General features: G+C 41.0%; 1 protein-coding gene across 7 annotated transcripts in view; it reads left to right on the top strand.

The window, feature by feature from the left end:
• Window positions 1-379: 379 nt before the first annotated feature.
• Window positions 380-27,714, top strand: part of JAM2 (junctional adhesion molecule 2) — an 80,646-nt gene continuing 53,311 nt past the window's right edge. For 6 of the 7 annotated variants that reach the window (XR_011248597.1, XM_069549903.1, XM_069549896.1 and 3 more), the window contains exon 1: window positions 452-1,145. Coding sequence is in view for 6 of the 7 variants with exons in the window: in XM_069549903.1 (XP_069406004.1) it covers window positions 1,079-1,145 (67 nt within the window). In the remaining variant the exon portion in view is untranslated. Of the gene's footprint in view, window positions 1,146-27,714 lie in introns of all 7 variants that reach the window. The other variant, XM_069549863.1, reaches the window with a different exon arrangement.

Here is a 27,714-nt window from a genome sequence, read left to right as displayed (position 1 = left end):
CAGGTCAATTTAAAAACACCCAACAGAGCATGCATAATGGGTCTCCCTTTTAAAAAGCACTGTAGACCAAAAATAAACCTGACAAAGGGCAGCTGTAGAGTTTTAACATGTGGAAAACTCCACAGGCGGCAGTTATATAACTGCAAAGAAACATGATAAATATTTCACACCGTTAGATGAACTTCTAACTCTGACACGGCAAAGGCAAAGAACACAAAACACACCCTCAGCCTCCAAGAAGCACAAAGCTTCCACTGAGACGAGGCCAAGACGATTACTAAAATCTCAGTCCTGCCTGCCAGCTCGTCTTGATTGATTTTTTTTTTTTTTACCCGCTCACCGCCCCGCCCCTCCCCGCATCGCCTCCGCCTTAGCCTCCAAGGCGGAGCCGGCGAACCCCTTGTAGCCGGAGCACCTCCCCGCTCAGCTTCGCGGGTTGGCCAGAAATTTTTCCCAAATCCCCACCCCTAGGCTGAAACCGCACTACCCCCTGCAAAGAAGTTTGGTGCCAAGGAGGGTGAACGGCGAGTCTGAGCGCGGCGGGCGGAGCACCCCCACCCCCCGCAAACCTCCGCCGCGCCCCACCCCCGCGCCCGCGGCCAGCGCCTCCCGCGCCCGGGCTCCGCGCCCCGGGGACAGCTGGCAGCCCCGCGCCGGGACCCGACACAAAGCCGATCAATCTCGGCGGCGCGGGGCGGGGGACGCCCCGCCAGGGCTTCCCTTCCGCTCCTCGCCTGCCTCCGCCGGCCCCCTCATTAGGAGCCAGCCGGCATCGCGTCCGGCTCCCTCCGCCTCCCTACCTCTCCCCGCGCCCCCTCCAAAACAGAAGCGCCCAGACCCCCGCAGGCCCCGGGCTCGACCAGAACCGCCTCTGGGCTGCGCGCGGAGCGGGCGCCCCTGGAAGGGGGAAACTGACATCCCATCGGGGTCCGCCCCCTCCGCTCCGCTGCGCGCCGCTCTCCCCTCCCGCCGCGAGGAGCCCGGCGACCGCCACCACCACCCCCCGGCCGGCCTCCCGCGCTCCCGCCGCCGGGACCCTCAGCTTCCGAGGAGCCGCCAGCTCCCGACCCCCACGAAGATGGCGAGGAGGAGCCGCCACCACCTCCTGCTCCTCCTGCTGCGCTACCTGGTGGTCGTCCTGGACTGTAAGTTGCTGGGGTACCTCTACCCTCCCACCCAGTCCTGCTGAGACCAGCTTCCCCCAGTCTTCAGCCCCTAGACCTGGTCCTGGCGGAGGACTGTCCCCGGGACCTCGAACGGAAAGGTCTGCCTCGGGGCAACTGATTTCACACCCAGGGAGCCCAGAATTTGGGGTGCCTGCTGGGGCGGGGGTAGGGGGGGAGTTCGGAGGTCTTCTGTTTATTCTAAATAGTATCTGATTTGAACTAGTTAGAGAAAATTAAGGGTCCACACCAGCAGGTTCTCATATTCTGGAAAAGTTGGGTTAAGTTTTTAGACACAGGGACGTGAACAGAATGCAGAACTCTCTAACTCCTTACGAGATGCTAAGATCCCAAGATGGCATCATCACTCGGAGGCAGGGGCCGGCCACACTCTAAGTACCAGAGCTGGGGGCAGTGTTAGAGTTTTCTTGGCGTCTGAAGGTCCCATTTGTGGCGGTAATATACAGTGCACTTTGGGGGCGCGTGGGGAGGGGGGGGAGAATTCCTGGCTGCTGAAATAGAATTACTTTTATCCACTCCACCTGCACATCTTCATTCGGTTGAAGTCTGGTCTGAGCGGCCCGGTCAGCTGCTGTGTCCTCAGGGGACTTCCAACGGGATGGTTGTTAGAAAGTTACAGAAGCTGGATGATCGAGTGGCGGGGGGGGGGGGGGGGGGGGGGGGGGCGGGGACGTCCCAAAGCCAATTTCACAGGATGGTTCTAAACAGGATTGTTATGGATCCTGGGCTCATAAGATTTAAAATCCTGGCAATATCTCCTATTATTTTGTTTTCCTCCCGTTAACTTTTTAGAAAAATGGAGGAAATTGCAATAGATCTTAAGCACTTAGGCAACGAAGTTTTCCGTTTTCTTCGGTTTTTCCTTTTTTGGTTTTTCTTTCTCTTTCGTGTCCTTTTATTTATTTTTAATGGGATGGATTATTATTGTTGCTGTTCAAGTTCTGGTAATAGAATACTTAAAATAACCTGCAGGATGAGTGTTTAATAACATAATATAATGACTTTAATCTCACACCCTCATTGCCTGAGTTGCTCAGCTCAACCTGATGTGTTTTTGTCTCTTATTGGGGAAGAAGGTGCAAGTTGTCTCAGTGAAGGGACATGTCTGACTTACATATAGAAAATCAAACCAGAAAGTCAAAGCTTCACAATAAAACCATCATGCGATTTTGAGATATCAATTGGTGTCATGTTGAGCACACAGAGAGAAAAATCACTAATGCCAAAAGTCAACAAAGAGCCAGGCTGGAGGAATTGTAACAAAACCACCAGGATAATTATATATTTCACTGACAGTCTTAAATTTCAAGTCAAAGGATTGACTTTAGAATGATCAGTAATTAAAAACAGAGAAAATGGTTTTACTCTGGTATTTCTATACAGTAATCAAAATAGAAACAGTACACCCTAAATTTGAAATTGGAGTCAAGAAATAACCCAGAGGCAAACACAGGCTTAGATGAATAAGCAAAATAAGCTCTTTTACAAGCTTTGAGTAAAGCTAACACATTGGCCTGTCTAATCCTGACTCCTATAGGGGATTAATTTGAAAGTGTGCAGGATCTTTTTTGTATTGTTCCTGGGATGCCAAAGGCCTGGTATTGCAAGAATGTTTTATTTTGTTTTAAAATTTTACAGTAGTTTAGACTTAAAGAAAAATTGCAAAGGTGGTATAGGGAATTCCCCTAGAGACTGCACCCACTTCTCCCTATTATTAATATTTTACATTAGTGTTACAGAATCAGTTACACAGTTACAGAATCTGTATTGATACGTTGTTATGAACCGAAGTCCACACTTTATTCAGACTTTCTTCATTCTTCCCTAATGTCCCTTTCTGTTCCAGGAGCCCCTCCAGGACACCACAGTACATTTAGTAGTCTTGTGTTCGTAGGCTCCTCTTAGCTGTGGCACTTTCTCAGACTTCCCTTGTGTTTTTTGTTACCTTAACATGTTTGAGGAGTATTGGTGAAATATTCTGTAGAATGTCCCTCAGCTGGTATTTCTCTGACACTTTCCTTATGACTAGACTGGGTTTATGGGTTGTGGGAGGAAGATATCCCAGGTAAACTATGATTTGCATCACATCATATCAAAGGTACATCCTGGGAACATGACTTATCACTGTGGGAGTTAACCTTTATCAATCACCTGGCTGAGGTAATACATGATATAGGTTAACTTCCCCTCACCCCACTTCCTTACTGTATTTTTTGGAAGGAAGTCACTATGTGCAACCCACACCTAAGAAAGAAGAGTTATATTCTACTTCCTTGAGAGTGGAGTAGCTCCATAATAAATTCTGCTTGAAAGATGTGTCTCTCTCCCTTCCTCCATTCATTCATCCATTCATTTTTACATCAGTATAGGCTTATCAATATTTATTTTGCACTTTGGATTATAATCCAGTAGTTTTTTAAAAAGTTTATTTATTTTAATTGGAGGCTAATTGCTTTATAATGTTGTAGTGGTTTTGCCATACATTGACATGAATCAGCCATGGGTGTACATGTGTTCCCCATCCTGAACCCCCCTCCCACCTGTCTCCCCATCCCATCCCTCTGAGTCAGCCCAGTGTACCAGCCCTGAGCACCCTGTCTCATGCATTGAACCTGGTATAGTCCAGTAGTATTTTATTTATTTTTTTACAATCTAAATTGTCCAACTTTGGCCATTGAGAGTTCTTTAAATTGGTTCCTATATCCCTTTGACATCCCTTCATCCTTGTGTATGTGTGTGTTTTTGTTTGTTTGTTTTTAGCACTTTCTTTCTTTCTAGTACCGCAAAATGCTCCAGGCTGATCCTATACATTTTCTGCTTCAGTTCCAGAATTAGCCATTGCTCCAGGGATCCCTGGTTCCTGGATTGGAGAACGGCATTAGAAACTGAGATCTGGTACTATGTACACTCATTGCTTTTAGAATGTTGTTGAAAAAAATAAGAATGTTCTTTGAGACTAAGTTTCACTCCACTATCCTATTTATGATTTTTTGACTCAGGTTTCACCTCCAGATTCAAAAACTATTGTTGTTGTTCAGTTGATAAGTTTTGTCCAACTCTTTTCGAGCCCATGGACTGTAGCCTGCCAGGCTCCTCTGTCCACGGGATTTCCCAGGCAAGGATACTGGAGCTGGTTGCCATTTCCTTCTCCAGGGGATCTTCTTGACCCAGGGATCGAACCCATGACTCCTGAATTGGCAGGCGGTTTCTTTAACCCTGAGCCAACAGGGAAGGACCCCAAAACTGTACTGAAGGCTAAATCTGTACTGAAGGAACAGTAACACTGTTCCTAGGACTTCCTTGTATATGCTCTCTTTTTAAGTTCTCAACAAATGCATGAGATAGAACATATCTTCAACTTATAGAAAAGCTCAGAAAAGCTAAATTACTTGTCTAAGCTCACTTACTTAGGCTGGAAAGAGATGAAACTGAGATTTGAATATCAGAGAATTTGTTCCATAGATAACTGGCCTTCACTCCTTTCATTTTCTCGAGTACTTGACCCTTTTTTGCTACCTTCATTCAAGAAAAGATAGTGGATTCCTTATGCTGTGTTTATATATTCAGCTTCTTTATATTCATCACAGATATGACTGTACCACTCTTTTGTCTCAGCCCTATTCTGCATAATATCTTGCTCATTCCCATTCTTTCCTTTTACTTCTGTCTGTCAGTATTTGTTTCTTTTTTGGTAGTCAGGAGGATTGATTTTTGTTGTCATTGCTGTTTTTTAAATTTTAATTTCAGTGTACCTGTTGATAAATAGACATTTATTTGTGCATTTAGTTGAATTATATTTTTCTTTCCCACTAAAATGGAAGCTCCATGAGGGAAGACATTTCTTGATGTTTGCTCACCACTATATGTCCAGTGCTGAGCAAAGTGCTTGGTTAATGGTATATAAATATACATCAATTAAATGGGAAGGGATATGGAGTGAGTGGAAGAAATATATGGATAGAATTAATGATTGCATTATAAATCATTAAGCTCTAATTTATTCCAACGAGGTGAGATGTCAGAGTTCTCTGAGGAAACGATTAAGACAAGGAGTTGAATGTGAATGAGAGCAGTGTGCTGTTCTTGACTCTACACAGCTAGTAGAAGATGGTCCTCAGATCTAAACTGGAACCCAAGCCAGGCAACTTGGTCTGAGTCTCTGATCTCTTACCAACTGATAGGACAGTGGAGGGAGAGAGAGGTTTGTATCTTCTGCAAAATTATAAGGTTCTGTTTTTATGATGGAACTGACCCAAAACAGCACTCCAGGAAACCAGTGCCAGGAAAATTCTGCCCTCTGTCAACATTGCTAAGAACAAAACATCATAATCAGTTTGCCGAGGAGAACTTGTTCCACCTTGGCATAGTCAAGATGAATGCAAAGGCCATATTGGGCTTGCTGGTAGACCTGATAACCATTTCAGTATTGTAACAAACGACATTAGAAAGGGAGAAGTCAAAAGCAAAAATGTCAGCATAAAGAGAACATTGAGTTCCCTATGGCTGAGGACACTCATTTATCCCTCCCTAGGGCTTTCCTCATAGCTCAGTTGGTAAAGAATCTGCCTGCAACGCAGGAGACCCCAGTTCGATTCCTGGATCTGGAAGATCCGCTGGAGAAGGGATAGGCTATCCACTCCAGTATTCTTGGGCTTCCCTTGTGGCTCAGCTGGTAAAGAATCTGCCTGCAATACGGGAGACCTGGGTTGGATCCCTGGATCGGGAAGATCCCCTGGAGAAGGGGAAGGCTACCCACTCCAGTATTCTAGCCTGGAGAGGTCCACGGGGTCACAAAGAATTGCACACAACTGAGTGACCTTCACTGTCCCTTTCAGGAGCAGCTCAAGGAGAGGAGCCCGTATGAATGCACATGTATGTGCTGTGCCCATGGTTTCTATCACACCAGCTTCCTCCAGTGGGTCTCTTTGGTGGAGAAGATGGATTAGACCACAGAGGCAAGAGCTGCTGTGTTTGTTAAAGTCACACCAGCAGAAATCTATAAAAGCCATTGTTTACAATAACATTTCTTTTTTTAAAAATTATTTTTATTTTTTTTTTAATTTTTATTTTTACTTTATTTTACTTTACAATACTGTATTGGTTTTGCCATACATTGACATGAATCCACCACGGGTGTACATGCGTTCCCAAACATGAACCCCCCTCCCACCTCCCTCCCCATAACTTCTCTGTGGGTCATCACCGTGCACCAGCCCCAAGCATGCTGTATCCTGCGTCGGACATAGACTGGCGATTTGATTCTTACATGATAGTATACATGTTACAATGCCGTTCTCCCAAATCATCCCATCCTCTCCCTCTCCCTCTGAGTCCAAAAGTCCGTTATACACATCTGTGTCTTTTTTGCTGTCTTGCATACAGGGTCGTCATTGCCATCTTTCTAAATTCCATACATATGTGTTAGTATACTGTATTGGTGTTTTTCTTTCTGGCTTACTTCACTCTGTATAATAGGCTCCAGTTTCATCCATCTCATCAGAACTGATTCAAATGAATTCTTTTTAACGGCTGAGTCAAATAATTTCAAGATTTGTATGGAAATACAAAAAACCTCGAATAGCCAAAGCAATCTTGAGAAAGAAGAATGGAACTGGAGGAATCAACTTGCCTGACTTCAGGCTCTACTACAAAGCCACAGTCATCACGACAGTATGGTACTGGCACAGAGACAGACATATAGATCGATGGAACAAAATAGAAAGCCCAGAGATAAATCCACACACCTATGGACACCTTATCTTCAACAAAGGAGGCAAGAATATACAATGGATTAAAGACAATCTCTTTAACAAGTGGTGCTGGGAAAACTGGTCAGCCACTTGTAAAAGAATGAAATTAAATCACTTTCTAACATCGCACACAAAAATAGACTCAAAATGGATTAAAGATCTAAATGTAAGACGAGAAACTATAAAACTCCTAGAGGAGACCATAGGCAAAACACTCTCAGACATAAATCACAGCAGGATCCTCTATGATCCACCGCCCAGAATTCTGGAAATAAGAGCGAAACTAAACAAATGGGATCTAATTAAAATTAAAAGCTTCTGCACAACAAAGGAAACTATAAGCAAGGTGAAAAGACAGCCTTCTGAATGGGAGAAAATAATAGCAAATGAAGCAACTGACAAACAACTAATCTCAAAAATATACAAGCAACTCTTGCAGCTCAATTCCAGAAAAATAAACGACCCAATCAAAAAATGGGCCAAAGAACTAAATAGACATTTCTCCAAAGAAGACATACGGATGGCTAACAAACACATGAAAAGATGCTCAAATCACTCATTATTAGAGAAATGCAAATCAAAACCACAATGAGGTACCACTTCATACCAGTCAGAATGTCTGCGATCCAAAAATCTGCAAGCAATAAATGCTGGAGAGGGTGTGGAGAAAAGGGAACCCTCCTACACTGTTGGTGGGAATGCAAACTAGTACAGCCACTATGGAGAACAGTGTGGAGATTCCTTAAAAAATTGTAAATAGAACTACCTTATGACCCAGCAATCCCACTGCTGGGCATACACACCAAGGAAACCAGAATTGAAAGAGACACATGTACCCCAATGTTCATCGCAGCACTGTTTGTAATAGCCAGGACATGGAAACAACCTAGATGTCCATCAGCAGATGAATGGATAAGAAAGCTGTGGTACATATACACAATGGAGTATTACAATAACATTTCTTTACATCTCAGCAATGTAGTGACAGCACCGCTGAGCCAATACTCCAGGCTACCTGTATTGCCAGACTGATGTTTTGAAGAAGATAAGGGGGAGGGTGGAAAAGAGGAATCAGAATTTGGGTCAAGTGCTTTCTCTGCCAAAAACAGAAAACTTAAAACTGGGCACTAGTTTCTTGGAAGTTGTTTCTGAGGTCAGAACTCAGAAAAACAGCCTAACTATATTAGTTTCTTATTGCCACAAAAATAAATTATCATACATTTAATACAACATGAACTTTTTATCTTAAAGTTCTAGAGGTCAGAAGTATGAAATAAGTCTCCCTGGGCTAAAATCAAGGTATGGGAGAGGTAGTGCTCCTTCCAGAGTTTCTAGAGAGAACCTGTTTCTGTGCCTTTTCTAGCTTCTAGAGGCAAACCATGGCCCCATTCCTCCAGATGCAAAGCCAGCAATGCCAGGCCGCCACATCTCTGGTTCTCTCTCTTCTGCCTCCTTCTTCCATTTATGTGTGTGCATGCTCAGTCGCTCAGCTTGTGGCCTCCTGGACTGTAGCCCACCAGGCTCCTCTGTCCATGGACTTTTCCAGGCAAGAATGCTGAAACAGGTTGCCATTTCCTACTCCAGAAGATCTTCCCAACCCAGGGGTCGAACTCGAGTCTCCTTCATCTCCTGCATTGGCAGGCAGTTTCTTTACCACTGTGCCATCTGGGAAGCCCCTTCCACTTAAAAGGATCCTTAAAATTATATCAGGCCCTCCTGGGAAATCTAGAATAATCTACTCATCTCAAGGGGAGCTAGTTAGTGACTAATTCCATCTACAACCTTATGTCCTATTTACCAAGTAAAGTAACATATTTATAGGTTTCTGGATTTAGGCTGTGGACGCCTTTTGAGGGGCCATTATTCTCTCTACCACACCAACCAAAATCAGGATGTGTGAAATCAGTGCTGTGGCCAAGAACATTCTAGAACCTATGGAACAACCATAACTCTTCCTTTTCAATTATATTGCTGCTTCTATATTTGCATTTTGGGAGTTGTATTTCAGATGGCATAGTGTACTAGTAAAGAGCATGTACTCTTTGAGACTGTTTGCAACCCCATGGACTATTCAGTTCATGGAATTCTCCAAGGCGGAATACTGGAGTGGGTAGCCTTCCCCTTCTCCAGGGGATCTTCCCAACCCAGGGATCGAACCCAGGCATCCCACATTGCAGGCAGATTCTTCACCAGCTGAGCCACAAGGGAACCCCAAGAATACTGGAGCGGGTAGCCTATGCCTTCTCCAGTGGATTTTCCCAACCCAGGAATCAAAGTGGGGTCTCCTGCATTGCAGGCAGATTCTTTACCAACTGAGCCATCAGGAGAGCCCCTTTAAATTATATTGCTGCTTATATATTTGCATTTTGGGGGCTGTATTTCAGACGGCCAAGTGTACTGGTAAAGAGCGTGTACTGTAATGCTGAGCTCTGTTCGTTTACTAGCTCTTTGACCTTGTACAAGTTCACATGACTTTTTGTGCGTCAGCTGACCCATCTGTAACAGTGATAATTCCAATAACAGTACCGATAACCTCATAGAGGATGAGGGAGAAAGAAACATGTCCACACGTGTAACGCACTTAAAAAACAGTTACTGTTATTACTGTTAAATTTGGGGGGCCATGAAGTTAAGCATTCATATTATCACTCATAATGGATTTCTGACATTTTTCAGAGTCATAGACAAAAACTATGCTGTTTCATAAGCATTTTACTAGTTTAAACAGCTTTGAGTGAAGCAGTAAGTTTCATTTACTTTCATTATTTTAAGAATTTATTTTAAGGGCTTCCCTGGTGGTTCAGTGGTTAAGACTCTGTGCTGTCATTGCAGGGGGCAGAGCTTTGATCCTTGGTCAGGGAATTAAGATGCTCCATGCTGCACATCATGGCTAAAAAAAAGAATAAAGTAAAATAGCTAGATAAAAACTTTAAAATGTAAAAAAAAATGGGAATATTTTTTAAAGTTTTATTACAAAACACACACATTCATCTCTATATCTATGAAGAGTCCTACTGTAACTGGGTAAAGACGATGGAAGAGACCAATAGAGCCAACGACATACATGCACAGGTGTCCTTGGGGGAGAGTGAGAAGAAAGAGGGCGGAAGAATAAAAGAAGTCGCGTAGGGCCAGAGTGTGGACAGCAGCGAGGTGGGAGGCAGCAGGTGGAGGTGGATGCACACATTTAGGATTTTGAATTTATAGCAAGGAGAAGCCAGCAAAGGCTTTTGAACACTGAATGCCAGTCAGATTTGCATTTCAGAAAGAGAACACAGTGGGTGGAAGATGAAGAATGGGCAGAATAGGGTAGGTGGGGAGTTGAAGTGGGGAGACCAGTTGGATGCAGTCGGAGTGGTCCAGACAATTACTTGCCAAGTATGTCTTTTTTAAAAAGTATTTATCTATATAGCTGGTTGTGCTGAGTCTTTGTTGCTGCTTGAACTTTTCTCGAGTTGCGGTGCATAAAACTTCTCGTTGCCATGGCAACGAGAGTTTCCTTGTCACAGAGAAGGGCTCTAGGGTGAGTGGGCTTCCGTAGTTGTGCCTCCCGGCTCTAGAGCACAGGGTCAGTACTTGTGGTGCAGGGGCTTAGTTGCCCTGCAGCATACGGCATCATCTCTGATGAGGGATTGAACCCATGTCTCCTGCCTTGGCAGGTGAATTCATCACTGAGCCATCAGCGAAGGTCCTAAGTATGTCTTTTATGTCGTTTACTGAAATATATACATACACAATCATATATTGTTAACCATGTACAGGTACCCCCAGAAAATGGTTTGATTATTTGAAATGTAGTTTATTCAACTGAATAAGGGATTTGAAGAAAACTGCTCTTTGGTTTTTAAGGGATTGAAAAAAAAATCATGTATACTGCAGGTGTTTCCAACTTTTTGTTCAGTTTGTATAAACATAAACATATATACATGTTTATGTATAAACATAAAACAGTAGCTCCTTGGGTTACCAGGAATATGTCTCTTCTTTCAATGTTGTTCTCTTTTCCACTGCCTGAGTTTGTCTCCCGTTAGGATTTTTTTTTAAGTATTTTTAGAGTTTCCCCAAGTTACCACCCTTAGAAGGGTGATTTGATCAAATGTGATGGGAAGAAGAGTGGCTTTCTGTATTACTAAGAGGGTGAGTGTCTGCATGAGAGACAGAGAGAGAGACAGAGAGAGAGGGAGGATGTGTGTGTCCAAACGAAGGACTGCCGGCCGAACCACAAAACCCTACTCAGAATCTTCAAACCAGTAAGTAGATCAGAAATGTTCTGCAGTTTGGATTTTCCTATGTTTTATGAGCAGAGAAGCAAAACCGTATCCTGAACCTATGAAGTAGGTCAAGAGCTACTCCCTGAAATGGAACCCTCCTCCATTGCTGGTGGGAATGCAATTTGGTGGAGTCACTGTGGAGAACAGTACGGAGGTTCCTTAAAAAAATATAGAACTACCAGCAATCCCACTATTGGGCATAGATCAGGAAAAGACAAACTCTAATTTGAAAAGAAATACACGCCGCATTTGTTCACTGCAGCATTGTTTACAAGAGCCAGGACATGGAAGCAACCAAAACATCCATTGACAGGCAAACAGACAAAGATGAGATGGTCCATACATGCAATGAAATATTACTGAGCCATAAAAAGAATGAAATAATGACATTTGCAGCAACATGAATGGAACTTAGGGATTATTATACTAAATGAAGTCAGACAGAGAAAGATAAATATCATAGAATATCAGTTGTATGTGGAATCCTAAATTTACAAAACAGAAATAGACTCACAGACATAGAAAACAAACTTATGGTTACTAAAAGGGAAGGATGGGGAGGGATAAATTAGGAGTTTGGTATTAATAGATACACACTGCTATATAAAAAATAAACAAGGACCCACCATATAACACAGGGAACTATATTCAGTATCTTGTAATAACCTATAATGGAAAAGAATCTGAAAAAGAATAGATGTAGATATGTTCACTTTGTTGTATACCTGAAACTAACACAACATTATAAGTCAACCATGTGTCAATCAAAAAATAACGATGTAAAGAACATTTTTAGGAAACAGCTCCTGCAGAACTCTGTAATGTTCTAAGGGGTAGAATTTGAAGAGTCCCGATTCAAAGCATACTTTAACTCCTGGAAATTCCCTAAAACTGTTGAATAGAGGTAAACACTTCACTTTAAGTAAACAGGGGTCATTTATGCCTGTCCAGCTGCTTTCTTTAAATCTTCAGAGGTTCTCCTGCTTTTGTTAACATTATTAATAGCCCAATGGGAAAGAAACTTTGTGGAGAAAAATGTCAAATATTTCCTTCAAGAAACTGGAAGTGGGGAAACATGCAAGAGTGCACTATACGTGAGTAAATACAGTGCTCTTGAATGATTAAATGATTTAAAAAATAGCTACTCTCTTAGCTGTCCCCTGTCTGGGCTCAAAAAGTGCTGAGCAAGAATCCCCGTGAGTAAAATAGACATGAGTTTTCGGCCTTAACTGAACAGTCTTCTTTCTCTGTCTCTCATATATCTTTGGCATCAGGATTTTGTTTCGTTGGAAAATCTGTTTTGTTTTAGTTTTTAAAATATCTTACAGGGACGGTTTGGGACAAATTTGTCTTTATGCAGAGTGAGGAAGCCTTGCTGGCCTCTCTCCTTTATGCAAAGCGTTTCCAGTTTGCTGGCTTACATCTTGTCAAAATAGTCCCTGGCTGTCTTCAGTTTTAGCTTTCCTCACACTGTAAAAATTTTCTCTTTGCTTTATGGTATACGTAACCAAAGCCGAAAGTAGATCACTGTTAAATGCACTTACTTACATGTTTGACAAAATTTATATATGTGATGAATTCAAATGTCACAGAAAAGTTGTCAAATGACAAATAAGTGTTATTTTCCAGTCCTTTTGACTTCTATTCCATTCCCCTTTCTTTATTTACTATTCTAATTGAGGTACAGTTGGTGTACAATATTTTAAAAGTTTCAGGTGTACAACAGTCACAATTTTTAAAAGTTATATTCCATTTATAGTTATTATGCCATATTGGCTGTATTCCCTGTGCTGTGCACTATACCCTTGTGGCTTGTTTATTTCACACTCAGGAGTTTGTACCTCTTAATCTCCTACTCCATCTTGTCCCTTTCTGTCACTCCCTCCTCTAGCAACCACCTCCCTCCTCTGGGGTTTGTTCTCTATACCTGTGAGTCTGTTTCTTTTTTGTTATACTCACGAGTTTGCTTTATTTTTTTAGATAGCGTATATGTGATGTCCTACAGTAATTGTCTTTCTCTGTTTATTTCACTAATCATAATACCCTCCAAGTCCACCCCTGTAGTTGCAAATGATGACATTTCATTCTCTTTTTATGGCTGAGTAATATTCCATCATGTGTATACACATTCCACATCTTTATCCATTCATCTGTTAATAGACACCTAGGTTGCTTCTGTATCTTGGCTGTTGCAAATAGTGCTGCTGTGAACATTGGTGTGCATGTATCTTTTCGAATTAGTGTTTTTGTTTCTTCAGATACATACCCTGAAGTGGAATTGGTGGGTTACAGGATAGCTCTGTATTTAGTTTTTTAAGGAACCTCCATGCTGTTTTTCACAGTGACTGTACCAATGGCCATTCTTAACAATAGTGTACAAGACTTCTCTTTTCTCTACTTCCTCATCAACTATGTAGCCCACTCATAAGTTTGTTGCATATGATTCCAGAAAAACTAAAAGGGGAAATGTAGTTCCAGCATATCTGAGCATACTTGTAGCATTTCTTTAAAAATCAAATTTTACTATGCTTAATGTTCTGCATGTTCCAACAAATCATATCATATTATGTATAGTATTCTGTGCTGTCCTACAAAATTCTAGCTTTACTTGTAACTAAAGCCACAGCCTGGGCTTCCCAGGTGGCCCTAATGGTAAAGAACTTGCCTGCTGCAGTGTAGGAGACTTGGGTTCAATCCCTGGGTCTAGAAGATCCCCTGAAGGAGGGCATGGCAAGCCACTCCAGTATTCTTGTCTGGAGAGTCCCATGAATAGAGGAGCCTGGCAGAGGGTCTCTCTGTGGGGTCACAAAGAGTTGGACATGACTGAAGTGACGTAGCATGAAACCACAACCCAAAGCTAGGTTGCCAAATGGGAATCGTGATAACATATTGAAGAGGCATTTTAAAAAACCGATAGCTCTGTTGGTAAAGAATCCGCCTGCAGTTCAGGAGACCCCAGTTTGATTCCTGGGTTGGGAAGATCCGCTGCAGAAGGGATAGGCTACCCACTCCAGTATTCTTGGGCTTCCCTTGTGATCCAGCTGGTAAAGAATCTGTCTGCAATGCAGGAGACATGAGTTCGATCCCTGGGTTGGGAAGATCCCCTGGAGAAGGGAAAGGCTACCCACTCCAGTATTCTGGCCTGGAGAATTCCATGGACTGTATAGTCCATGGGGTTGAAAAGAGCCGGACATGACTGAGCGACTTTCACTAAGTTGCTGGCGAGAGAAGAGAGGGCCAGTTGGTGAGCATGTGGGAGGAATTGGAAGATTAGTACTGACACATATACACTATTGATACTGTACTATAAAATAGTTCATTAGTAGAACTAATGAGAATCTCCTGTGTACCACAGGGAACTCTCCTCAATGGTCTGTGGTGACCTGAATGGGTAGGAAGTCCAAAAGGGAGGGGGTATATGTATATGTGTGGCTGATTCATTTTGCTGTATAGCAGAAACTAACATAGCAGCATTGTAAAGTAACTATACTCCAATATAAACTAATTTTTAAAAAACAAACAGAACAATACTTTTTTGTAACCAAAAAAAAACCCCTTATGCCAAGATGCAATAAGGATGATCTTCTAGGTAAAATCACTAAATAGAAGTAGTGAAATCAAGTGATATAACACAACAGAGGGAAATAAACTCCCACACAAGTGATCAAAACTAGAAAGAGAGGAATTCCAAGGAGGCACCAAAAATCCAAAGAAGAGAGTAAGGGCTGACACCCAGACAGGGCGGAGACACCAGCTCTAGCTAAGATTTACAGACAAGTGCGAGCTGCTGCTATTTTTAAAAGAGACCAAAGAAGTAATGACCATAAATAAAATGGGAACACGTTAAACTACTGGAAAAGTGCTAAATTTGAAAAGAGAGGATTGTGTTTATGTTTTAAAAAAACCCTCTAGAGGCACTTTAAAATAGGAATGAATTTTAATCAGAAGTAGAATGGACGCCATGAAATAAACGGTGACTCAAGTGTAAACAAACACTGATCTGTTTAATCCAGTAATGTAATTACTGGTCGCTGGTAAAGACCCTGATGCTGGGAAAGATGAAGGCAGGAGGAGAAGGGGACAACAGAGGGTGAGATGGTTGGATGGCATCACTGACTCGATGGAGATGAGTTTGAGTAAACTCTGGGAATTGGTGAGGGACAGGGAGGCCTGGCGTGCTGCGATTTATGGGGTTGCAAAGAGTCAGACACGACTGAGCCACTGAACTGAACTAATTATTCCATTATTTAATCCAATAATCTAAGCACAGTGAGCTATTCCATAAAAATATGATAAAAGTTTTATGTAAACTGATTGGAGTTGTGGGATCTTTGTACTTTGACCCCATATAATGTTTTTGGTGCCAGAAGAAGTCAGGTTCTTTTGTGTTTGTGCTGAAGTGCCTGTAAGTGTGTGTATGGGAGTGAACCTCTGTGCCATTTTACCTTGTTAGATGTTTCTCCTTTCCAAGGCACATCTTTGCTACCATTGTTGTCCTTGTCCAAATGTTCTCCATGTTGCCAAACGCAATTGCCCTCTAAAGGTCTAACTCCAGAATCCCTGACCTCTTCTTTTAAGTCTTTCCAGCCCATCCATTCTTCAGAGCCGGAGTCTCCTGCTGGTTATAATCCTGGTGCTTTTGCCATGTAGCTGCTTCTCTACAGCACTTGTTGGGCTGTACTCTTACCGTTTTACACCTGCATCTCTGGACTGTGAGTTTGCTGAGGGCAGAGACAACACAGCTTTGCATCCCTGGAACCCAGCATAGTGGCTGTCACATAGTAATACTGGTTAAAAGAAAGTAAGTAACCTGGAGTTTGTGTATTTGCCTCTTAGCTTCATACAACTACAAATTTTTTTAGTAATGAAAATCCCAGGAGACATGTAAAATTCATAGTCCTTAATGAGTGCATTTAGAAAAGGCAGGGGAACCAGAGATGAGATGGTTGGATGGTATCACCGACTCAATGGACATGAACTTGTGCAAACTCCAGGAGATAGTGCAGGACAGGGAAGCCTGGCGTGCTGCAGTCCGTGGGGTCGCAAAGAGTCAGACAGGACTTGGCAACAGAACAACAGCAGCAACAATGAATGTGTAATTTTATTGCTCCTCAAACTCCCTCCTTCCTTATTAACTGTGACCTCCCTATAGTTACTGGGAAGTATAGGGACACGTCTGCCTTGAACAGGTGCTGATTACCTGATGCCTCCTTGTATCATAAAAACACATAAGCTTCTCCTGAATTGATAAGCATTGATTATAAACTCATGAATCCAACAGTACCTCCTTAGATAAAACACAACATAGGATGTTACAGAGTTCTAAAAGAATTCTCTGGAGCAGGGGATTCCAGACTTCCCCTCATGGTCCTATCCCCTTGCCACTCAGTTGATATCATAGCAATTTGTGTCCCCAAAGGGACAAACACTTAATGTTATTTTATTTGTAAATGTTTTTATTATTTATTTGTGCCAGATAAACAGTTGGGGCATGTAGGGTCTTCTCGTTGCAGCACAAGAACGCTTATTGTGGCCTGTGGGATCTAGTTCCTCATTAGGGATTGAACCTGGGCCCCCTGCATTGAGAGCTCAGAGTGTTAGCCACTGGACCACCAGAGAGATCCCAGATGTTTCTGAAGAGAGATGAGAGGACAGAGCCTGATAAAGTGATCTTTATCTCTGAACTAAAGATGGTTTCCCTAGGCATTCTTCTTCAGTAACCGTAACATCTTCTTGTGCGATGTGCTCAGTAGAACTGAAAAAACTTCCTCAGAATCCAGGTGACTCATCATCTTCATCCAAGGATATTATCACATAGTTCAGCATCAGGCAAATGCCAGGATTAGATACAGCCTAAGAATCTCAGCTCTGTTGTGCTGTTCCCCTGCCCTTCACTGAAAGCGGTCTGAGGATGCTGTAATGTTCAAAAATCACTGTTTGAGTCAGTGATCCTCAATTTTTTTTTAAATTCTGTATTCTACTTTTTTTTTTTTTACGAGACTATGTCCCAACATTTAAGTTTTTGTTTGTAAATTATATATGTGTGTTTTTGTATCAATATTTTACATTAATTATAAAATGTACATAAATAAATATTAAATGAGATGATGAAAAATAAATGCTCATACCTTTGGGTGGAAATGAGGTGGTCGTAGCCTTATATTATAGAATTTGATGACGCCTCTGTAATTAAAACACTGTGAAACCGGTACATGAAGAGGCTGACAAACAGATGGAACAGAACATGAAGCCCAGAAAGTGGCCTAAGTTCGTTTATAGATTTAGAAAAGTTAGGGATAAAGATGGGCTTCCCAGGTGGCACAGTGGAAAAGAACCTGCCTGCTAATGCAGGAGACGCAAGAGATGCCAGTTCAGTCTCTGGGTTGGGAATATCCCCTGGAGGAGGAAATGGCAACCCATGCCAGTGTTCTTGCTGGGAGAAATCCCATGGACAGGGAAGCTTGGCAGACTGCAATCCATGGGGTCACAACAGAATCGGACACAACTGAGCAGCGGTAACAGTGGAAGGGATAAAAAGAGCTCTAACTATACCGACCTTTCTCTGTGTCTGCATCCATCCATCCATCTGTTTATCTACATATAAAATGGTAGCATCTCAAACTATCGAGAATTCTTAATAAATATTGTTATCACAGTTGCGCAGTGATTTAAGGGAAATTGGATCTGATCCCGATAGTGTACATGGGGGTAGAGTCCAAATGATTCAGAGATTTAAATGTACGTAGATAGATAAATAAGGCCATTACCCCCCAACAAAATGAAACGAAACATGGTACAGTCTTCTGTGGACTGGACTATATATCCAAAGAGTGTTTGCATGAAAAAATAAAACGCTATATACAAATCAAAAGTTAAATGTTTAATTGGCAAAAGATGTTTGCAATTTAAGCCTTAACCAAAGAGTATTGTCACTGATATAACAAGGAGTCCCTAAAAATGGAAATAAATATTAAAAGTGCAGAATAGAAAGATGGCTATGGGTGCACACAGACATATACTCATGCACGTGTTGGCGTGCACCTGCAAGCCCCAGAGAGTTCCTGGAAGAGCAATTCAAAGGGCTCTTCAAGCATGAAGTTCTTGGGAATTCCCTGGTGGTCTAGTTGGGTGGGACTCTGAGCTTTCAGTGCCAAGGGTCTGGGTTCAATCCCTGGTTGGGGACCTAAGATTCCCTAAGCTTCTCAGCGAAACAAACAAAAAACTGTGAAGTGTGAAGCTCTGTTCAACATAACTTGAAATGTAAATAAACCGCCAAAAAGACAGCATCTCCTGCCTCGGATTAGCAGGAACTAAAACACGTAACTCATCTGCATACTCTGTTATTGAGGCAGAGTGGAAACAGGCATTTCACACAGTCCCGATGGGCTGTGCAGGGATGTGTCTGCTCTCAAGTGGAGTTCAGCAACATACAGAAGAATTACATACCTACACTTTGACTCATCAACCCCCCCTATGGGGAACCAGTTCCAGAGTTGTACAAAACAGGACATGATTCATGCATAGTATTATTTATTTCAAAATTATTTATTATAAAAAATTGAAAATGAGATACCCATCTAAAGGGGGTGGCTGAATAAATATCAGAAAGCATTTATTATAAAAAAGATTGAAAATAATCAAGTGCCCATTAATAGGATATTAGCTGAATAAATAACAAAATTGTTTGCAATGCAGTCACGAAGAGGAATGAGGGTGATCTTTGTATATGGACATAGTAAGTGAAACTAGCAAGGTGCAGAACTGTATGGTTGCACAGGCTACCTTTTTCGTAAGAAAGAAATACTGGGAAGTTAAATGAAAACTTTTCAAAGTGGGTGGAACGGACAGGAATAGGATGGATTTCCCTTAAATTATTACACAGATTTGATTTTGGAAACTTTAAGATTATATTTAAAAGACAAAATTCATTAAAGCATCCATCACTGAAAATTGAAAACAGATAGAGATGAACCTACTGTATGTCAAACCAGAGAGGTAACCACATAGAGGAAAGAATTACTCCAGTTTGAGCTTAACACATAATATTACACTGAATAGTAGGATGTACTTTAAGTTTGAATAAAACTACAAATACTTTTGTAACCTAAAGTAATTTCAGATAGCAGTTTTGCTCTTTTGAAACTACTTTGTATTACAAACCAATTCAAATCAGTGGTTTATGAATACAAAGAGATCAAGATTTTCAGTGTGGGAAAATATACTATCAGGTATATAATATTTTTAATGCCAAGAAAAGCCCTATAATGTTATATTTGAACTGAAAATAGCACTATGAACTCATCATGCTCTTTTCAAGAGCAAGAATTTGAAAAAGAATATAGACATGTATGTATATAACTGAATCACATTGCTGTACACATTAAACTAACAACATTATAAATCAACTATACTTTAACTTAAAAAAAATACAAAAATAGAGCAACGCATTTCTTGTGTCTGTCCACTAAAAAAGCCTAGATGAAATCACAGCCGTCAATGGCATGAAAGGAGAAAAAAAAAAAAAAGCCTAGATGAAATCACAGTCAGCTTTTATGAAGTAATAAGGAATCTCCAGATCTCAGTAGTTTGCAACCGTATGCATCATTTTTGCTGGCATTCAATTTTGGTGACTCCAGGTCAGCTGCTGAAATCTCTGTTCTATACGTCACCTCATTCCAGGCCTCAGGCTGAAGGAGCTGGCCCCATGTGGGAGAGATAGTCCTTGTGGCCAAGGGCAAAGCAGGTGGTGGTGGTTCAGTTGGTCAGTTGTGTCTGACTCTCTGTGACTCCATAGACTGCAGCACACCAGGCTTCCCTGTCCTTCACTATCTCCCGGAATTTGTTCAAACTCACGTCCATTGAGTCGGTGATGCCATCCAACCATCTCATCCTCTGTCATCCTCTTCTCCCGCCTTTAATCTTCCCCAGCATCAGGGTCTTTTCTATTGAATTGGCTCTTTGCATCAAGAGGCCAGGGTATTGGAGCTTCAGCTTCAATCCTTCTAATGAATATTCAGGACGGATTTCTTTTAGGATTGACTGGTTTGATCACCTAGCTGTCCAAGGGACTCTCAAGAGTCTTCTCCAACACCACAGTTCAAAAGCATCAATTCTTTGGCACTCAGCCTTCTTCAAGGTCCAACTATCACATACATTCGTGACTACTGGAAAAACTATAGCTTTGACTATACGGAAATGTTGACAAAGTAATGTCTCTGCAAAGGCAGGAGGCAGAGCTAAATCATAAAATCTCTGAAAGCTTCTACTTAACATGGTGGATGTGCGTTAGCCAAAGCACATCACATGGCCAGACTGTGGGCTGGGGTAGGGGAGTATATTCTGCCTGCCAGAATGCCCTGGAAATCATGTGATAATAAGTGGGAAGGGAATGAGTGGTTGGGAATAATAATATAATCTATCCTACAACTCCATAAAAATGATCACAGAAAGACCGTGATCACTGAATACCATTACACACTGGCAGTGACTAGAGGTTTTTGAAGGAGCATCTGACTCTATGTTTAAGAGTTTGGTGTATATAAGTTGGGACATTTTGTTGCACCAAAAACCAGATTAGAAGGCTCACAGCTACTGAAGGTGTGTTTACAAGACACAGGAATCAACATAAAAAGGCTCCCTTTGGCTAAATTAGAGGCAATTGGAGAGTAAAAATATTTTTTAAAATATTGAATGCAGTTGACTTAAAGAAGTTGGATGTATTTTTTAAATATATTAATTAAACAGTTACCAAAAAGAGAAAGTAAAAAAAACCACAGTTACCATTCTGATCACCGTCTTAACTGTCAGTTGCTTCTTACTCTGATAGTTGGCAGTCAATAGTAAGGCGCTGATTTCCTGATTTCCTTTATGTTTACATATCTAACCACATAGCCTTAACAAGGAAAGGTTCTTCTTTATAGAATTCAAGCTAATAAATGTGCAAAGATGAGAGAAAAAATAGAATCTAATTATCATTATCTTACAGTTTGTAATTGGTTTAGGATATGATTATTAATGGGTAAAAACATTAGAAACATGGTTGATGGGAAAGTTTACAATAGAAGGAACAGTCTGTTCATCACCTGAAGTCACTAATCTTACCCTCATTAAAAGTGGGACAACCAAAGGTTCAGTGATATAATAGGAAGGATATAGTGTTAGGAAGCAATGTAGTATTCTGGCAGGCATTTGTGCTAAGTTACTTCAACCATGTCCGACTCTGCGACCCCATGGACTGTAGCCCACCAGGCTTCTCTGTCCGTGGGATTCTCCAGGCAAGAATACTGGAGTGAGTTGCCATACACTTCTCCAGGGGATCTTCCCAACCTGCGTTTCCTGCATTGCATAGAGATTCTTTACTGCTGAGCCCGTAATATTTTTGGCCATCCTTCAAAAACAAAACAAAAGTGACCTTCCCTTGAATCAACCCTCTAGGCAAGCTGACTTCTTGAAGGTGAGTAGATGCATAGGATAAATGACCCCAGGAAGGGTCAAACCCAGAAACTGGATTTTTCTACAGAATAACTGACCAGGTTTCTGCAACAAGTCAATGGCATGAAAGGAAAAAAAAAAAAAAGTAAATGGAAGAAAGAGTAGGTTAGATCTTTAAAACAAACAAGATTAAAACAACATAAAAATGAAACAAGACAAAAAGCCTACAAAGCCAATGTAATGTGGAGACATGGTTTGGATTCTGATTCAAATGAGACATCAAGGAAATTAGTCTAGGATTGGATATCACAGGGTTGCAAAGAGCAGGACGCGACTGAGTGACTGAACAACAATAAAAGAAATTATTTCGAATTTTGTTAGCTGTTCTAATGATGTTGTACACATATGTCTTCAATTTGAGTTGATACTTAAATAATAAAGAAAAAAATTTAATGTGTGTGATTTACTTGAAAATTTCTCACCAACAAAAAAGCAATAGATGTCAATGTGGCAAAGTCTTTATAACAGTTTTTTTTAAACCAAATAATGAAATATGGGGCTTATTGTTCTGTTCTCTCCACTTTTGTGTCTATTTGGAAATTTTTGACAAGAAAAAACTACTTAAACCCATAAAAACAAACAAAAAAAGAATGTGAAAAATACATGGAAATTCTAATATTTTCCTTTACCCCTCTGGGCTTTCTTGTACAATCTTCCTTAAAGCCTCCAGCTTTAAAGAGAAAATAAACAGACCAAAGTGAGTATGCTTAGATATCTGAAACATCTGTTCTCTTACACTGTGCATTTTGGCCAGGGTAGTCAGTATAAGAAACCAATATTCTCTTTAAATAGCCCCCTTTTAAATCTAATTTATCTTTTTCACACTGCTAGCGTGAAATGCTTACAAACAAACAAGCAAATACCATGTCACTGACTGGAACTCCTGGTTACACAACAAAGTCTGTGAGTAAATCCATTGCATAACAGCCATGTTTTTCTTCATGATGTAGCCCAGACCTTCCAGTTCATTTCTTTTGAAAGGGACTTTAATATTTTATTCCCTAAAATGTAAAAGTACCCATTAGGTGAGTGCATGTCACATCCATAGACCGATGGCAAGAAAAGGTGAACGTAAAAAAGAGTTGATTAAATTCCTAAATATTTAGATTTTTTTTCTCGCATATATTTCATGGAGGCTGATTCAGTTAGGTCTTTCTCATCAAGCGTCTAGTTCTTACAGACAACAGAAGAGAATACTTGCAGCCTTCTTATAGGGTAAGGGCATATCCAGCAATCGACATTATCAACTCAAACACATTTTAAAACTGCTCAAACTGTCTAATATATTTGACTAATGTTCAAACTCACGTCATTAATAACTTCATGCTGCTGCTAAGTCGCTTCAATTGTGTCTGACTTTGGCGACCCTGTGGACTGTAGCCCACTAGGCTCCTCTGTTCATGGGATTCTCCAAAATGAGTATATTGGGATGGGTTGCCATGCCCTCCTTCAGGGGATCTTCCTGATTGAGGGACTGAACCTGCATCTCTTATGTCTCCTGCACTGGCAGGCAGATTCTTTACCACTAGCACCACCTGGGAAGCCCTAATAATTTCATGTCAAATTCCAAATGAGTTTTGCATATGATTTAATTTCCTATATTCCTTGAACCCTGAAGACTCCAAAGCTCTGATGATTCTCTAGAGAAGACTGGTTGTGGGGGGAAAAAACAGAAGAAATAGAGGCAGTTGGAAGCCACCTAGAACCTCTGTCAGCAGCTTATGCTCACTAGCAATGCAGCCATTTATGTCAGAAGCTATTTTTAATACTTAGTCCCAAACGCTGTGAATTCATGAGCAAGAGAATATAGAAGTTAATAGAGGATAGTTTCACTTCAACTTCCATTTCATTATTTCTTAGTTTTGGAGCAAGATTGCATCTCAACCCTCCAATAAAATTTATATTTAGAGTCCTCATTATTTGAACAAGCAAGTTGTATCTCTTTGGTTTACTTGCTAAGTCTCGCGCCACTCTTGCAACACTATGGACTGTAGCCCTCCAGGCTCCTCTGTCCATGGAATTCTGTAAGCAAGAATACTGGAGTGGGCTGCTGTTTCCTTCTCCAGGGAATCTTCCCAACTAGGGATCAAACCCCGGTCTCCTGCATTGCAGGCGGATTCTTTACCAGCTGAGCTACCAGTACCATTTTACACATTCAACTATTTATCTTTAACAGTGAGACACCAAAATCTGCTGAGGAAGGATGAGACCAGTCCCAACTAGCCTTTTGCATTACATGGGTTAGAATAGTGGAAGAAATGAATTTAAACATTATTAAAAAATAAAAGGACAATAATTTTAGAAGTGGGATGCGGAGGTACTTCTTAAAAACATAAAGCTAAGTTACCTCACCAGTGAATGTGCTGAATGGAAATGTTTCTTTGCAGAGGAGAGTGGGTTCCCATCTTTTACCTGAAAGAACAGTGGTTCCATTTTCCCTGCTGGGGTTACTCCAGCGCATGTTCTTTCATACTGACTGGGATGATGGCCAGAATCACCTTCATTTTAAAATTAATTTTATAAAGCATATTTCTAATGTCTATTTGACAGTGACACATTATTGAATCCATAGATTAAATATCCATGTGAAATATCTCCACTGAATGATTCAAAGAACTTCCTTATGTTTTGAACCATAAATTTCAAATTCATTCACAAGAACCAGAAAGTATGATGTGAATGAAATGGAGCTTCGGATCCAAGGAAGAGAGATTGTGTCTGTTCTGTGCTGAGTAATAATTTGTCTCTTTTCCTTATTTCTAAAATGAGGAAGAGAGTTTGATTTAATGATGATAAAGTTCTTTATGATCCCTGGGTCAGGAAGATCCCCTGGAGGAGGAAATGGCAACCCACTGCAGTATTCTTGCCTGGAAAATCCCATGGACAGAGGAGCCTGGTGGGCTACAGTCCACAGGGTCACAAAGAGTTGGACACGACTGAGAGTCTGAGAACAACGTTCTTTATAATTTAACATTTTATATTTTTAAATAGGGGAAAATGTGCTATATTTAGCCTGTGATGATAAAGTTATTTTGTGTGGAGTTGTGAACATGTTTTTATTCTAAACTGCCTCTCTCAGAGTTCTTATTGGTTAGAACACAGTTCAGTTCAGTTCAGTCACTCAGTCGTGTCCGACTCTTTGCAACCCTATGAACCGCAGCATGCCAGGCCTCCCTGTCCATCACCAGCTCCCGGAGTTCACTCAAACTCATGTCCATTGAATCGGTGATGCCATCCAGCCATCTCATCCTCCGTCTTTCCCTTCTCCTCCTGCCCCTAATCCCTCCCAGCATCAGAGTCTTTTCCAATGAGTCAACTCTTCGCATGAGGTGGCCAAAGTACTGGAGATTCAGCTTCAGCATCAGTCCTTCCAATGAACACCCAGGACTGGTCTCCTTTAGGATGGACTGGTTGGATCTCCTTGCAGTCCAAGGGACTCTCAAGAGTCTTCTCCAACACCACAGTTCAAAAGCATCAATTCTTCAGTGCTCAGCTTTCTTTATAGTCGAACTTTCACATCCATACATGACCAGAGGAAAAACCGTAGGCTTGACTAGACAGAACTTTGTTGGCAAAGTAATGTCTCTGCTTTCTAATATGCTGTGTAGGTTGGTCATAACTTTCCTTCCAAGGAGTAAGCATCTTTTAATTTCATGGCTGCAATCACCATCTGCAGTGATTTTGGAGCCCAGAAAAATAAAATCAGCCACTGTTTCCCCATCTATTTGCCATGAAGTGATGGGACCAGATGCCATGATCTTAGTTTTGTGAATGTTGAGCTTTAAGCCAACTTTTTCACTCTCCTCTTTCACTTTCATCAAGAGGCCCTTTAGTTCCTCTTCACTTTCTGCCATAAGGGTGGAATGATCTGCATATCTGAGGTTATTGATATTTCTTCTGGCAGTCTTGATTCCAGCTTGTGCTTCTTCCAGCCCAGAGTTTCTCATGATGTACTCTGCATAGAAGTTAAATAAGCAGGGTGACAATATACAGCCTTGACAAACTCCTTTTCCTATTTGGAACCAATCTGTTGTTCCATGTCCAGTTCTAACTGTTGCTTCCTGACCTGTATATAGGTTTCTCATGAGGCAGATCAGGTGGTCTGGTATTCCCATCTCTCTCAGAATTTTCCACAGTTTATTGTGATCCACACAGTTGCGTTTGTTTTAAAAGGAGTAAGACAGGGTGCCCAAAGTGGCTTGGTACTCATGGAGCTTATGTCCTCCTGTGTATTTTGTTTAAAGTTTCTATTTGATGCAGTAGGAAACAGGGAACTGATGCCAGTTTTGATGAGTGAAGCAATACACCAAAAAATATTTGAAGTAAACAGTCATTTTGACCCTTTACCTATGGAATAAAGAGGAGGAAAGAGGTAACTTTAGCCCAGGTATTAGGTAATAGAATCCAAGATTAAAGTGGCAGCTGTCAAAACATTGTTTAAAGAGAGTTAAATCCAGAAGACATTTAAAACAGAAATTGAAAGACTTCCCTGGTGGTCCAGTGATTAAGACTTTGCCTTCCAATGCAGCAGCTGCAGGTTCCATCCCTGGTCTGGAAGCCAAGATCCCACATGCCTTGTGGCCAAAAAACCGAAACATAAAATCAGGAATCATATTGTAACAATTCAATAAAGACATCAAAGAATCTGCAAAAAACTGGAGAAATTGTAATATTTAAAAGGAATAGAAATGATTACTTTTTATACTTCAGGAGGGAAGAAAATAGTCAACTAAAAATGTCTGTTAGGCTAGTGGAAAGAGGGTGAGACATGTCACTCCTCTGTACCTATTGCCTTTATTCAAGTGGTAAATAAAAATAGAAAGGTAAATTCATTCTGGGAGGAAACATGGAGGTCGATTAGTAAGGGTCATAGGACTGACCTCTGGAGAATGTGCTCAGTTAAAGAATATAAAGGAGCAGAGACAATGAAGACAAAGTGCCTGAGGAAATAATGGACAACCAACAGAACAGTGTCCTGGACGCCGGTGGGAACTTTGCCAAGTGAGCTGTTATCTGGAGGCCAAGGATGAAGAAGGGGAAAGATCAGAATGAAGTAATGGGTAATCTGGGGGATTAAAGAGTGAAAAAAAAAAAAATAGCATTTGAATGGAACTCTAGGATTGAAAAAAAAAAATGCTGTCAGAGGAATTATGGTATTTAATTCTCATGTTAACATCCCTGTGTGGTAGCTAGAAACTATTTTTTTCACAGTTTCATACATGAGAAGCAGAAGCTTAGGATGTCCTGAGGGATATTCACAGAGGTTGGACAAGAAGAAGTTAGAACTGCTGACTCCAAATCTCGTTTTGTGTTTGTGTGTGTGGGAGACAAAGTATCGAGACAAGGAGAAGGCTGAGGAGATTGGATGCAGGAGAGGAGACAGGAAGCTTCAGTCTTGTTAACGCACAGATTTAGAATCGGCACGCAGCGTCCCGCAGGCACAGTGCAAAGATGACTAACTGCTATCATAATAAGAAAATAATTTCAATATCCTGTTTAGGCTGTGGTTCATAGTTTAAATATCTTAATGTGTTATTAAAATACTTCTTGATATTTAGTAATATTTTCAGTGTGGTTGTCTCAACATATATAAATGCCTTTCACGTTCACAGCTCAAATTGAATTCAGAGCAGTATTAACCTCAAGGGTAACCCATAAGCCTGCAATAAATATTTCATGATCTGAAAATCCTATTTAAGTAAATGGGGAAAATATCCAAAAATGAGCACATTCAATATTGTCAGGGATTTATTATCGAGTTTAGTCAACCTAACAGCATCACAGATCCTTAAAAGGAAAATGGAAAAAGTCCTAATTTTCTAGCCCTTTTTCTGAAAGTTAATATTAAAAGAAAAGCATTGATGCTGTTTTAAACAAAAATAAATATTCTTACATATCATGCATTTCTTAAATTTTGTATATGTATTTTTTTTTAATTGCTAAGTGCTATCTGATAGCAAGGGTGTTTCTTCCCTTATTTTGAAGTACAGAATAAGTTTTTTAGCTCGTTTCTTTGGT

The sequence above is a fragment of the Ovis canadensis genome, chromosome 1 (assembly GCF_042477335.2).
Source record: "Ovis canadensis isolate MfBH-ARS-UI-01 breed Bighorn chromosome 1, ARS-UI_OviCan_v2, whole genome shotgun sequence".
In the NCBI taxonomy this organism is placed as follows: Eukaryota; Metazoa; Chordata; class Mammalia; order Artiodactyla; family Bovidae; genus Ovis; species Ovis canadensis.
The sequence above is the reverse complement of the archived record's forward strand: the minus strand, read 5'-3'. Positions and strand labels throughout refer to the sequence as shown.